Source organism: Canis lupus, unplaced genomic scaffold, assembly GCF_011100685.1.
Source record: "Canis lupus familiaris isolate Mischka breed German Shepherd unplaced genomic scaffold, alternate assembly UU_Cfam_GSD_1.0 chrUn_S1875H2072, whole genome shotgun sequence".
Lineage (NCBI taxonomy): Eukaryota > Metazoa > Chordata > Mammalia > Carnivora > Canidae > Canis > Canis lupus.
The window spans coordinates 22,278-36,133 of NW_023330737.1; the positions used below are offsets into that span (position 1 = coordinate 22,278).

The 13,856-nt window shown below is 39.3% G+C and overlaps 1 protein-coding gene across 4 annotated transcripts in view; it reads right to left on the reverse strand.

The window, feature by feature from the left end:
* The window catches only part of LOC119869192 (ankyrin repeat domain-containing protein 26-like), a 105,893-nt gene that overhangs the window by 20,707 nt on the left and 71,330 nt on the right, over positions 1-13,856 (reverse strand). For all 4 annotated transcript variants that reach the window (XM_038589317.1, XM_038589319.1, XM_038589316.1 and 1 more), the window contains 4 exons: positions 7,931-7,985; positions 7,634-7,815; positions 447-501; positions 150-331 (listed from right to left, as the gene is read on the reverse strand). In XM_038589317.1, the coding sequence (XP_038445245.1) occupies positions 150-331; positions 447-501; positions 7,634-7,815; positions 7,931-7,985 (474 nt within the window). The remainder of the gene's footprint in view (positions 1-149; positions 332-446; positions 502-7,633; positions 7,816-7,930; positions 7,986-13,856) is intronic.

Genomic DNA, 13,856 nt, shown 5'->3' on the forward strand with positions numbered 1-13,856 from the left:
AACCCAGTACTTACTTCTCTGTTGTTATTACACTGTTTTCTCTTATATTCTTGAGGGCTTCCATTTCTCCCTAAGATTCTTTTCATTATAAGGATATCAAGAGGATAGTATGTGAAAAAACATGGGGGACAAAGTTCAAAACAACTTACCTTTGTAACACCAAGCATTGCTGAAGACGTTTGAGGAGTTTCGGGTGATACAAAAGCAAGAGGAGAATAGTCAGAGACATTGACGGATGGTTTACAGAGAGTTTCAGTCTTATCTTCTCTTGCAAAATTGTTGTCAGCAAATAAAGGTCTATCTTCTTGGCTCACAAGACCACATTTTGCTTCTATTTAGTGAAAAACAAAGTAAAGAGTACATGAAGATATCTGTAACTTTGAATTACTAAATAACACAAAAATGGACAAAACTCCGTGAAAAACACAAATCTTCAAATAGCTTACTCTTGGGTCGCAGAAAAGCAGCCATTTGCTTTCTTAAGTTTAGTTTCGGGACAGTCTAGAAAAAAAATTGATAGTTTTCAGGATTACAAGTATCACATTTCGTAAAAATAATTGTAATATTCACCATTACCAAATGAACACCATTACAAAAAGAACACAGGTTTTGGAGATCATTCAAATACAGATTCAAATCTCAGTTCCGCCATTTACTAACCTACATTTTCTCATGGGGTGAAGATTATAAGAGATTTAATAGTCCCAAAATGTTACTTTTCTTACCCCTGATTATTATACAAAGTCTTCCTCAAAAAGTTAAATAAAAATAGAGCTATCCGGGATCCCTGGGTGGCGCAGCGGTTTAGCGCCTGCCTTTGGCCTAGGGCGCGATCCTGGAGACCCTGGATCGAATCCCACGTCGGGCTCCCGGTGCATGGAGCCTGCTTCTCCCTCTGCCTATGTCTCTGCCTCTCTCTCCCTCTCTCTCTCTGTGACTATCATAAATAAATAAAAATTTAGGGAAAAAAATAGAGCTAACCTATGACCCAGCAATCGCAGTACTCAGTATTTATCCAAAAGATACAAACATAGTGATTTGAAAGGGCACCAGCACCCCAACGTTTAAAGCAGCAATGACCACAATAGCCAAACTACAGAAAAGCCCGATGCCCATTGACAGATGAATGGATAAAGAAGATGCAGTGTGTATAAATACAATGGAATATTACTCAGCCATCCTAAAGAATGAAATCTTGCCATTTGCAATAACATAGATGGGACTTAAGAGTATTATACTAAGTGAAATAAGTTAGAGAAAGACAAATACCATATGATTTCAATCCTATGTGGAATTTAAGAAACAAAACGGAGGTGCATAGCGGAAGAGAGGGAAAAAAAGATAAAAATCAGAGAGAGAGACAAACCGTAAGAGACTCTTAATCATAGGAAATAAACTGAGGGTTGTTGGAGGGGAGAGGGTTGGGGCAATGGGGTAATTGGGTGATGGTAATTAAGGAGGGCTCTTGAAGTAATAAGCACTAGATGATGTATGCAACTGATGGATCACTGAATTCTACCTCTGAAACTAATAATACGCTATATGTTAATTAATTTGAATTTAAAAATTTTAAAAAGGGGATCCCTGGGTAGCTCAGTGGTTTAGCGCCTGCCTTTGGCCCAGGGTGGGATTCCTGGAGACCAGGGATCGAGTCCCATGTCAGGCTCCCTGCATGGAGCCTGCTTCTCCCTCTGCCTGTGTCTCTGCCTCTCTCTCCCTATGTCTATCATGAATAAATAAAAAAATCTTAAAAAAAATTTTTTTTAAATACTTTCTTTACCAAAATGTCTTAAAATAAAAATCTATCCCTAGGTAATTTAAATTAAAAAAACTAACAATAAGGGCAGCCCCGGTGGCGCAGCGGTTTAGCACCGCCTGCAGCCCAGCGCGGGATCCTGGGGACCCTGGATCGAGTCCCACATCAGGCTCTCTGTATGATGCCTGCTTCTCCCTCTGCCTGTGTCTCTGCCTCTCTCTCTGTCTCTATGACTAAATAAATAAAATCTTTTAAAAAAACTAACAATAAGAAATGTCATTATTGGGACGCCTGTGTGGCTCAGTGGTTGAGCATCTGCCTTCGGCTCAGGGTGTGATCCCAGAGTCCCACATCAGGCTCCCTACATGGAGCCTGCTTCTCCTCCCTCTGCCTCTGTCTCTGACTCTCTCATGAATAAATGAATACAATATTTTTAAAAATTAATTATTTTATTATATTTAAAATTTTTCAAATGTGTTTGAATGATTTATAATTGCATGACGATCTCTTATAAGAGAAAATATTAAAATTTAGTTTCTAGTAGTATTTATTTGGGCAAGTTGGCATTACAAACAGTTTAAGTTGCTTTTGTTTGTCAAAATGCTAAGGACAAATGATTATCTAACATCAGCTCCTTCCAGGAATGTGAGAAAAATAATAAGGCTTGTGGGGTAATGGTTCAGGAATGAAAACCACAGACACACACAGACAACAGAAAGGCATAATCAAAAATATTGACAATAAACATAGAAAGAGATGGACTGAAAGAACAGACACTAAAGAAACGTGTTTTGTTTTTTTTTCCCCCATGTAAGGAAAACGTAGGGTACGGGAAAGTCATGTACAAAAAAATGCAGGGGGGACAGCCATGGTGGTTCAGTGGTTGAGTGTCTGCATTCGGCCCAGGGCGAGAAACTGGAGCCCCAGGATCGAGTCCCATGTCAGGCTCCCTGTATGGAGCCTGCTTCTCCCTCTGCCTGTGTCTCTGCCTCTCTGTGTGTGTGTGTGCGTGTGTGTGTGTGTGTGTGTGTGTGTCTGTCATGAATAAATAAAACCTTTAAAAAATGCAGGAAGAAGAAGAAAAAAAGAAAAACATAAGACGTGACCAATCAAGCATGATCTTAAGGCAGGGAAAAACGTAAGTTAAAAAAGGCCTGTGGAAAAAATGGTTAGGTTAGTATTAACTTATTAGTTAATACTAATTAATTATTAATTATTAATAATACTAACAACCATTTTTCCACAGGCCACACTATATGTGTGTGTATGTGTGTGTGTGTGTGTGTGTGTGTGTGTGTGTATGTATGTATGTATGTATAGTTAGGAATATACAATGAACAGCCGCCTCTGTTTAATATATAAATGTAACATTTATATAATAGATTGCCCCCTATATATTTTCAGACCATAATGCTTTGAAACTAGAACTAAACCACTAAAAGAAGAAATATGGAAGGATTTCAAACACGTGGAGGTTAACGACCATCCTTCTAAACGATTAAAGGGTCAACCAGGAAATTAGAGAAGAATTAAAAAGATTCCTGTAAACTTATGAGAATGAAGATACAATCGTTCAAAATCTTTGGGAACAGCAAAAGCAGTCCTGAGGGGGAAATACATCGCAAGACCAGCATCCGTCCCCAAACTGGAAAGAACTCAATGCAAAAGCTAACCTTGCACCTAAAGGAGCTGGAGAAGGAACAGCAACGGAAACCTTCAACCAGCAGAAGACAATTAATAAAGATTCGAGCAGAACTCAATGAGATAGAGACCAGAAGAACTGTGGAACAGATCAACAAAAACCAGGAGTTGGTTCTTTGAAAGAATTAATAAGACAGATAAACTATTAGCCAAACTTATTAAAAAGAAGAGAGAGAAGACCCAAATTAATAAAATCATGAACGAGAGGGAGGGATCACCACCAACACCAAGGAAATACAAACGATTTTGAAAACTTAGTATGAGCAGCTTTACGCCAATAAATTAGGCAATCGAGAAGAAATGGGTGCATTCCTGGAAAACCACAAACTACAAAACTGCAACAGGAAGACATAGAAAACCTGAACAGGCCAATAACCAGGGACGAAACTGAAGCAGTCATCAAAAACCTACCAAGACACAAAAGTCCGGGGCCAGATGGCTTCCCAGGGGAATTCTATCAAACGTTTAAAGAACAAACCATACCTATTCCACTAAAGCTGTTATGAAAGATAGAAAGGGATGGAGTACTTCCAAAGTCGTTCTATGAGGCCAGCATCACCTTAATTGCAAAACCAGACACAGACCCCACCAAAAAGGAGAATTATAGACCAATACCTTGATGAACACAGACACAAAAATTCTCAACAAGATACTAGCCAACAGGATCCGACAATACATTAAGAAGATGATTCACCATGACCCAGTGGGATTTATCCCCGGGATGCAAGGCTGCTTCAACACTTGTAAAGCAATCAATGTGATTCATCATATCAGCAAGAGAAAGAACCAAGAACCACATGATCCTCCCAATAGATGCAGAGAAAGCATTTGACAAAATACAACATCCATTCCTGATCAAAACTCTTCAGAGTGTAGGGATAGAGGGAACATTCCTCAGCATCTTAAAAGCCATCTACGAAAATATCGTTCTCAATGGGGAAACACTGGGAGCCTATCCCCTAAGATCAGGAACAAGACAGGGATGTCCACTCTCACCATTGCTATTCAACATAGTACCAGAAGTCCTAGCCTCGGCAATCAGGCAACAAAAAGAAATAAAAGACATTCAAACTGGCAAAGAGGAAGTCAAACTCTCCCTCTTTGCAGATGACATCATAATGCAGCTAGAAAACCCAAGAGACTCCACCCCAAGACTGCTAGAACTCACAGCCATTTGGCAGTGTGGCAGGATACAAAATCAATGCCCAGAAAACAGTGGCATTTCTATACACTAACAATGAGACTGAAGAAAGAGAAATGAAGGAGTCAATCCCAATTACAATTGCACCCAAAAGCATAAGGTAACAAGGAATATACATAACCAAAGAGGTAAAGGGTTTCTACCCTCAAAACTACAGAACACTTCTGAAGGAAATTGAGGAAGACACAAAGAGATGGAAACATATACCATGCTCATGGATTGGCAGAATGAATATTGGGAAAATGTCAATGGTACCCAGGGCAATTTACACACTTAATGCAATCCCTATCAACATACTATGGACTTTCTTCAGAAAGTTGGAACAAATCATCTTAAGATCTCTGTGGAATCAGAAAAGACCCCAAATAGCTAGGGGAATATTAAAAAAGAAAACCATAGCTGGGGGCATCACAATGCCAGATTTCAGGTTGTACTACAAAGCTGTGGTCATCAAGACAGTGAGGTACTGGCACAAAAACAGACACATAGATCAATGGAAACAGAATGGAGAATCCAGAAGTGGGCCCTCAACTCTATGCTCAAATAATAGTCGGCAAAGCAGGAAAGACTATCCACTGGAAAAAAGACAGTCTCTTCAATAAATGGTGCTGGGAAAATTGGACAGCCACATGCAGAAGAATGAAACTGGACCATTCTCTTATGCCATACACAAAGAAAAACTCAAAATGGATGAAAGATCTGAATGTGAGACAGGAATCCATCAGAATCCTAGAGGAGAACACAGGCAACACCCTTTTTGAACTTGGCCACAGCAACTTCTTGCAAGATACATCCCTGAAGGGAAGAGAAAGCAAAGCAAAAGTGAATTATTGGGACTTCATCAAGGTAAGAAGCTTCTGCACAGCAAAAGAAACAGTCAACATAACTAAAAGGCAACCTACAGAATGGGAGAAGGTATTTGCAAATGACCTATCAGATAAAGGGCTAGTATCCAAGATCTATAAAGAACTTAGTAAACTCAAAGAAACAACAATCCAATCATGCTATGGGCAAAAGACATGGACAGAAATTTCACAGAGGAAGACATAGACATGGCCAACAAGCACATGAGAAAATGCTCTGCATCACTGGCCACCAGGGAAGTACAAATCAAAACCACAATGGGATACCACCTCCCACCAGTGAGAATGGGCAAAATTAACAAGGCAGGAAACAACAAATGTTGGAGAGGATGTGGAGAAAGGGGAACCCTCTTGCACTGTTGCTGGGAGTGGGAACTGGCACAGCCACTCTGGAGAACTGTGTGGAGGTTCCTCAAAGAGTTAACAATAGATCTGTCCTACGACCCAGCAATTGCACTGCTGGGGATTACCCCAAAGATACAGATGCAGTGAAATGCCAGGACACCCGCACCCCGATGTTTCTTGCAGCAATGTTCACAATAGACTAACTGTGGAAGGAGCCTCGGTGTCCATCGAAAGACGAATGGATAAAGAAGATGTGGTCTATGTATACAATGGAATATTACTCAGCCATTAGAAACGACAAATACCCACCATTTGCTTTGAGGTGGAGGGACCTGGACGGTATTATGCTGAGTGAAATGTGTCAGTCTTTAAAGGACAAACATTACATGGTCTCATTCATTTGGGGAATATAAAAATTAGTGAAAGGGAATAAAGGGAAATAGAGAAATTGAGTGAAAATATCAGTGAGAGTGACAAAACATGAGAGACACCTCACCCTGGGAAATGACCAAGGTGTAGTGCAAGGGGAAGCGGGCAGGGGGTTGGGGTGAGTGGGTTATGGGCACTGAGGGAGTCACTTGGCAGGATGAGCACTGGGTGTTATGGTATATGTTAACAAACTGAATTCCAATAAAAAATTACAAATAAAATACAAAATTAAAAAATACAAAATACAAAATATAACAACTATGAAGACTAAAGTTTCCCGAGATAACGTAAAATGTATCCACTGTTGGAGATCTTTGAGAAAGTAAAGGTCATCCTTCTACAAATAATATTGTATACTCTACGGGCAACTTTTCCTTCCTTACGATTCTATAATGATAAATCATCTTATAAAAAAATGATAAATCATGAGTTTATTCATTTGACATGTGTCTCTATTCTAAGCTTATATTTAAAAAAAGATGCATCAGAATCCAGAAAATAGTTTTTATATTTTTTAAGAATCTTGCAGCTTAAAATTTATTTTTTTCATTTAATGGATAGAGATTAAGAACCTCACTTACCTAAGAAAAAAATTCAGTTTTAATTAATGAAAAAACTAAAATGTTTATTTACGTCCTCTCTATTCTCAAAAGATATAAAGTCGACCAAGATTATACCACACAGTAAGTTTAATTAGAAACCACAAGAAAGACAACAGCCAAAGTTCAAAACTCATAATAAATCTGATTATGGCTTAAAACAGACTTCACTTTGTACTATGTATAAACACAACTCTTGCTAAATTAAATATAGGCTATCATACTTTATTAAACTTAAAAGGGTAAAATTTCCTCCCAGTTCTTCATAAAAACCAGCTGTCATTCTGAAGAATCTGAGCATGTTTTGTATTGCCTTTTATTAACTTGCATTTAAAATAATTTCTACCGCATTTTATAATATACAGCATCTGTTCTACCTTAGCCTCACTACTGCTGTGTTTTTAATAATAATCTCTCTAAACTCTCCTATCTTTACATTCATCTCATCCTTATTAAATGAATTCTTACCCCACAACCCCTCCCCTCATCTTCACATCCATCTAGCTATTCTATCCAGTTGCTTTCTAATTCTTTCCCTCCATAATGGCACACCTAAGATTTGTTTATTCCCACCAACCGTAATAAATCTCAACCCAGTACTTACTTCTCTGTTGTTATTACACTGTTTTCTCTTATATTCTTGAGGGCTTCCATTTCTCCCTAAGATTCTTTTCATTATAAGGATATCAAGAGGATAGTATGTGAAAAAACATGGGGGACAAAGTTCAAAACAACTTACCTTTGTAACACCAAGCATTGCTGAAGACGTTTGAGGAGTTTCGGGTGATACAAAAGCAAGAGGAGAATAGTCAGAGACATTGACGGATGGTTTACAGAGAGTTTCAGTCTTATCTTCTCTTGCAAAATTGTTGTCAGCAAATAAAGGTCTATCTTCTTGGCTCACAAGACCACATTTTGCTTCTATTTAGTGAAAAACAAAGTAAAGAGTACATGAAGATATCTGTAACTTTGAATTACTAAATAACACAAAAATGGACAAAACTCCGTGAAAAACACAAATCTTCAAATAGCTTACTCTTGGGTCGCAGAAAAGCAGCCATTTGCTTTCTTAAGTTTAGTTTCGGGACAGTCTAGAAAAAAAATTGATAGTTTTCAGGATTACAAGTATCACATTTCGTAAAAATAATTGTAATATTCACCATTACCAAATGAACACCATTACAAAAAGAACACAGGTTTTGGAGATCATTCAAATACAGATTCAAATCTCAGTTCCGCCATTTACTAACCTACATTTTCTCATGGGGTGAAGATTATAAGAGATTTAATAGTCCCAAAATGTTACTTTTCTTACCCCTGATTATTATACAAAGTCTTCCTCAAAAAGTTAAATAAAAATAGAGCTATCCGGGATCCCTGGGTGGCGCAGCGGTTTAGCGCCTGCCTTTGGCCTAGGGCGCGATCCTGGAGACCCTGGATCGAATCCCACGTCGGGCTCCCGGTGCATGGAGCCTGCTTCTCCCTCTGCCTATGTCTCTGCCTCTCTCTCCCTCTCTCTCTCTGTGACTATCATAAATAAATAAAAATTTAGGGAAAAAAATAGAGCTAACCTATGACCCAGCAATCGCAGTACTCAGTATTTATCCAAAAGATACAAACATAGTGATTTGAAAGGGCACCAGCACCCCAACGTTTAAAGCAGCAATGACCACAATAGCCAAACTACAGAAAAGCCCGATGCCCATTGACAGATGAATGGATAAAGAAGATGCAGTGTGTATAAATACAATGGAATATTACTCAGCCATCCTAAAGAATGAAATCTTGCCATTTGCAATAACATAGATGGGACTTAAGAGTATTATACTAAGTGAAATAAGTTAGAGAAAGACAAATACCATATGATTTCAATCCTATGTGGAATTTAAGAAACAAAACGGAGGTGCATAGCGGAAGAGAGGGAAAAAAAGATAAAAATCAGAGAGAGAGACAAACCGTAAGAGACTCTTAATCATAGGAAATAAACTGAGGGTTGTTGGAGGGGAGAGGGTTGGGGCAATGGGGTAATTGGGTGATGGTAATTAAGGAGGGCTCTTGAAGTAATAAGCACTAGATGATGTATGCAACTGATGGATCACTGAATTCTACCTCTGAAACTAATAATACGCTATATGTTAATTAATTTGAATTTAAAAATTTTAAAAAGGGGATCCCTGGGTAGCTCAGTGGTTTAGCGCCTGCCTTTGGCCCAGGGTGGGATTCCTGGAGACCAGGGATCGAGTCCCATGTCAGGCTCCCTGCATGGAGCCTGCTTCTCCCTCTGCCTGTGTCTCTGCCTCTCTCTCCCTATGTCTATCATGAATAAATAAAAAAATCTTAAAAAAAATTTTTTTTAAATACTTTCTTTACCAAAATGTCTTAAAATAAAAATCTATCCCTAGGTAATTTAAATTAAAAAAACTAACAATAAGGGCAGCCCCGGTGGCGCAGCGGTTTAGCACCGCCTGCAGCCCAGCGCGGGATCCTGGGGACCCTGGATCGAGTCCCACATCAGGCTCTCTGTATGATGCCTGCTTCTCCCTCTGCCTGTGTCTCTGCCTCTCTCTCTGTCTCTATGACTAAATAAATAAAATCTTTTAAAAAAACTAACAATAAGAAATGTCATTATTGGGACGCCTGTGTGGCTCAGTGGTTGAGCATCTGCCTTCGGCTCAGGGTGTGATCCCAGAGTCCCACATCAGGCTCCCTACATGGAGCCTGCTTCTCCTCCCTCTGCCTCTGTCTCTGACTCTCTCATGAATAAATGAATACAATATTTTTAAAAATTAATTATTTTATTATATTTAAAATTTTTCAAATGTGTTTGAATGATTTATAATTGCATGACGATCTCTTATAAGAGAAAATATTAAAATTTAGTTTCTAGTAGTATTTATTTGGGCAAGTTGGCATTACAAACAGTTTAAGTTGCTTTTGTTTGTCAAAATGCTAAGGACAAATGATTATCTAACATCAGCTCCTTCCAGGAATGTGAGAAAAATAATAAGGCTTGTGGGGTAATGGTTCAGGAATGAAAACCACAGACACACACAGACAACAGAAAGGCATAATCAAAAATATTGACAATAAACATAGAAAGAGATGGACTGAAAGAACAGACACTAAAGAAACGTGTTTTGTTTTTTTTTCCCCCATGTAAGGAAAACGTAGGGTACGGGAAAGTCATGTACAAAAAAATGCAGGGGGGACAGCCATGGTGGTTCAGTGGTTGAGTGTCTGCATTCGGCCCAGGGCGAGATACTGGAGCCCCAGGATCGAGTCCCATGTCAGGCTCCCTGTATGGAGCCTGCTTCTCCCTCTGCCTGTGTCTCTGCCTCTCTGTGTGTGTGTGTGCGTGTGTGTGTGTGTGTGTGTGTGTGTCTGTCATGAATAAATAAAACCTTTAAAAAATGCAGGAAGAAGAAGAAAAAAAGAAAAACATAAGACGTGACCAATCAAGCATGATCTTAAGGCAGGGAAAAATGTAAGTTAAAAAAGGCCTGTGGAAAAAATGGTTAGGTTAGTATTAACTTATTAGTTAATACTAATTAATTATTAATTATTAATAATACTAACAACCATTTTTCCACAGGCCACACTATATGTGTGTGTATGTGTGTGTGTGTGTGTGTGTGTGTGTGTGTATGTATGTATGTATGTATAGTTAGGAATATACAATGAACAGCCGCCTCTGTTTAATATATAAATGTAACATTTATATAATAGATTGCCCCCTATATATTTTCAGACCATAATGCTTTGAAACTAGAACTAAACCACTAAAAGAAGAAATATGGAAGGATTTCAAACACGTGGAGGTTAACGACCATCCTTCTAAACGATTAAAGGGTCAACCAGGAAATTAGAGAAGAATTAAAAAGATTCCTGTAAACTTATGAGAATGAAGATACAATCGTTCAAAATCTTTGGGATACAGCAAAAGCAGTCCTGAGGGGGGAATACATCGCAAGACCAGCATCCGTCCCCAAACTGGAAAGAACTCAAAGCAAAAGCTAACCTTGCACCTAAAGGAGCTGGAGAAGGAACAGCAACTGAAACCTTCACCCAGCAGAAGACAATAAATAAATATTCGAGCAGAACTCAATGAGATAGAGACCAGAAGAACTGGGGAACAGATCAACAAAATCAGGAGTTGGTTCTTTGAAAGAATTAATTAATAAGACAGATAAATTATTAGCCAAACTTATTAAAAAGAAGAGAGAGAAGACCCAAACTAATAAAATCATGAACGAGGGGATCCCTGGGTGGCGCAGCAGTTTGGCACCTGCCTTTGGCCCAGGGCACGATCCTGGAGACCCGGGATAGAATCCCACGTCGGGCTCCCGGTGCATGGAGCCTGCTTCTCCCACTGCCTGTGTCTCTGCCCCTCTCTCTCTCTCTGTCTCTCTGTCTCTCTCTCTCTCTCTCTCTGTGACTATCATAAATAAATAAAAATTAAAAAAAATAATAATAAAATAAAATAAAATAAAATAAAATAAAATAAAATAAAATCATGAACGAGAGAGGAGGGATCACCACCAACACCAAGGAAATACAAACGATTTTGAAAACTTAGTATGAGCAGCTTTACGCCAATAAATTAGGCAATCGAGAAGAAATGGGTGCATTCCTGGAAAACCACAAACTACAAAACTGCAACAGGAAGACATAGAAAACCTGAACAGGCCAATAACCAGGGACGAAACTGAAGCAGTCATCAAAAACCTACCAAGACACAAAAGTCCGGGGCCAGATGGCTTCCCAGGGGAATTCTATCAAACGTTTAAAGAACAAACCATACCTATTCCACTAAAGCTGTTATGAAAGATAGAAAGGGATGGAGTACTTCCAAAGTCGTTCTATGAGGCCAGCATCACCTTAATTGCAAAACCAGACACAGACCCCACCAAAAAGGAGAATTATAGACCAATACCTTGATGAACACGGACGCAAAAATTCTCAACAAGATACTAGCCAACAGGATCCGACAATACATTAAGAAGATGATTCACCATGACCCAGTGGGATTTATCCCCGGGATGCAAGGCTGCTTCAACACTTGTAAAGCAATCAATGTGATTCATCATATCAGCAAGAGAAAAAAACAAGAACCACATGATCCTCCCAATAGATGCAGAGAAAGCATTTGACAAAATACAGCATCCATTCCTGATCAAAACTCTTCAGGGTGTAGGGATAGAGGGAACATTCCTCAGCATCTTAAAAGCCATCTACGAAAAGCCCACAGCAAATATCGTTCTCAATGGGGAAACACTGGGAGCCTTAACCCTAAGATCAGGAACAAGACAGGGATGTCCACTCTCACCACTGCTATTCAACATAGTACCAGAAGTCCTAGCCTCAGCAATCAGGCAACAAAAAGAAACAAAAGGCATTCAAAGTGGCAAAGAGGAAGTCAAACTCTCCCTCTTTGCATATGACATGATACTGTGCATAGAAAACCCAAAAGAGGGCAGCCTGGGTGGCTCAGCGGTTTAGCACTTCCTTCGGCCCAGCGCCTGGTCCTGGGGACCCGGGATCGAGTCCCGCGTCCGGCTCCCTGTGTGGAGCCTGCTTCTCCCTCTGCCTGTGTCTCTGACTCTCTCTCTCACTGTATCTCATAAATAAATGAATAAATAAAATCTTAAAAAAAAGAAAGAAAAAGAAAACCCAAAAGACTCCACCCCAAGATTGCTAGAAATCATACAGCAATTCGGCATTGTGGCAGGATACAAAATCAATGCCCAGAAATCAGGTGCATTTCTATACACAAACAATGAGACTGAAGAAAGAGAAATGAAGGAGTCAATCCCAATTACAATTGCACCCAAAAGCATAAGATACCTAGGAATATACATAACCAAAGAGGTAAAGTGTCTCCACCCTCAAAACTACAGAACACTTCAGAAGGAAATTGAGGAAGACCCAAAGAGATGGAAAAATATGCCATGCTCACAGATTGGAAAAATTTCAATGCTACCCAGGGCAATTTACACATTTAATGCAATCCCTATCAACATACTATGGACCTTCTTCAGAGAGTTGGAACAAATCATCTTAAGATTTGTGTGAAATCAGAAAAGACCCCAAATAGCTAGGGGAATATTAAAAAAGAAAACCATAGCTGGGGGCATCACAATGCCAGATTTCAGGATGTACTACAAAGCTGTGGTCATCAAGACAGTGTGGTACTGGCACAAAACAGACACATAGATCAATGGAAACAGAATGCAGAATCCGCAAGTGGACTCTCAACTTTATGGTCAACTAATATTCAACAAAGCAGGAAAGACTATCTACTGGAAAAAAGACAGTCTCTTCAATAAATGGTGCTGGGAAAATTGGATAGCCACATGCAGAAGAATGAAACTGGACCACTTTTTTACACCATACACAAAGATAAACTCAAAATGGATGAAAGATCTAAATGTGAGACAGGAATCCATCAGAATCCTAGAGGAGAACACAGGCAACACCCTTTTTGAACTTGGCCATGGCAACTTCTTGCAAGATACATCCCTGAAGGGAAGCAAAACCAAAGCAAAAATGAATTATTGGGACTTCATCAAGGTAAGAAGCTTCTGCATAACAAAAGAAACAGTCAAGAAAACTAAAAGGCAACCTACAGAATGGAAGAAGTTATTTGCAAATGACCTATCAGATAAAGGGCTAGTATCCAAGATCTATAAAGAACTTAGTAAACTCAACAGCAAAGAAACAAACAATCCAATCATGCTTTGGGCAAAAGACATGGACAGAAATTTCACAGAGGAAGACACAGACATGGCCAACAAGCATATGAGAAAATACTCCGGATCACTGGCCATCAGGGAAATATAAATCAAAACCAGAATGAGGTATCATCTTCCACCAGTGAGAATGGGCAAAATTAACAAGGCAGGAAACAACAAATGTTGGAGAGGATGTGGAGAAAGGGGAACCCTCTCACACTGTTGTTAGCA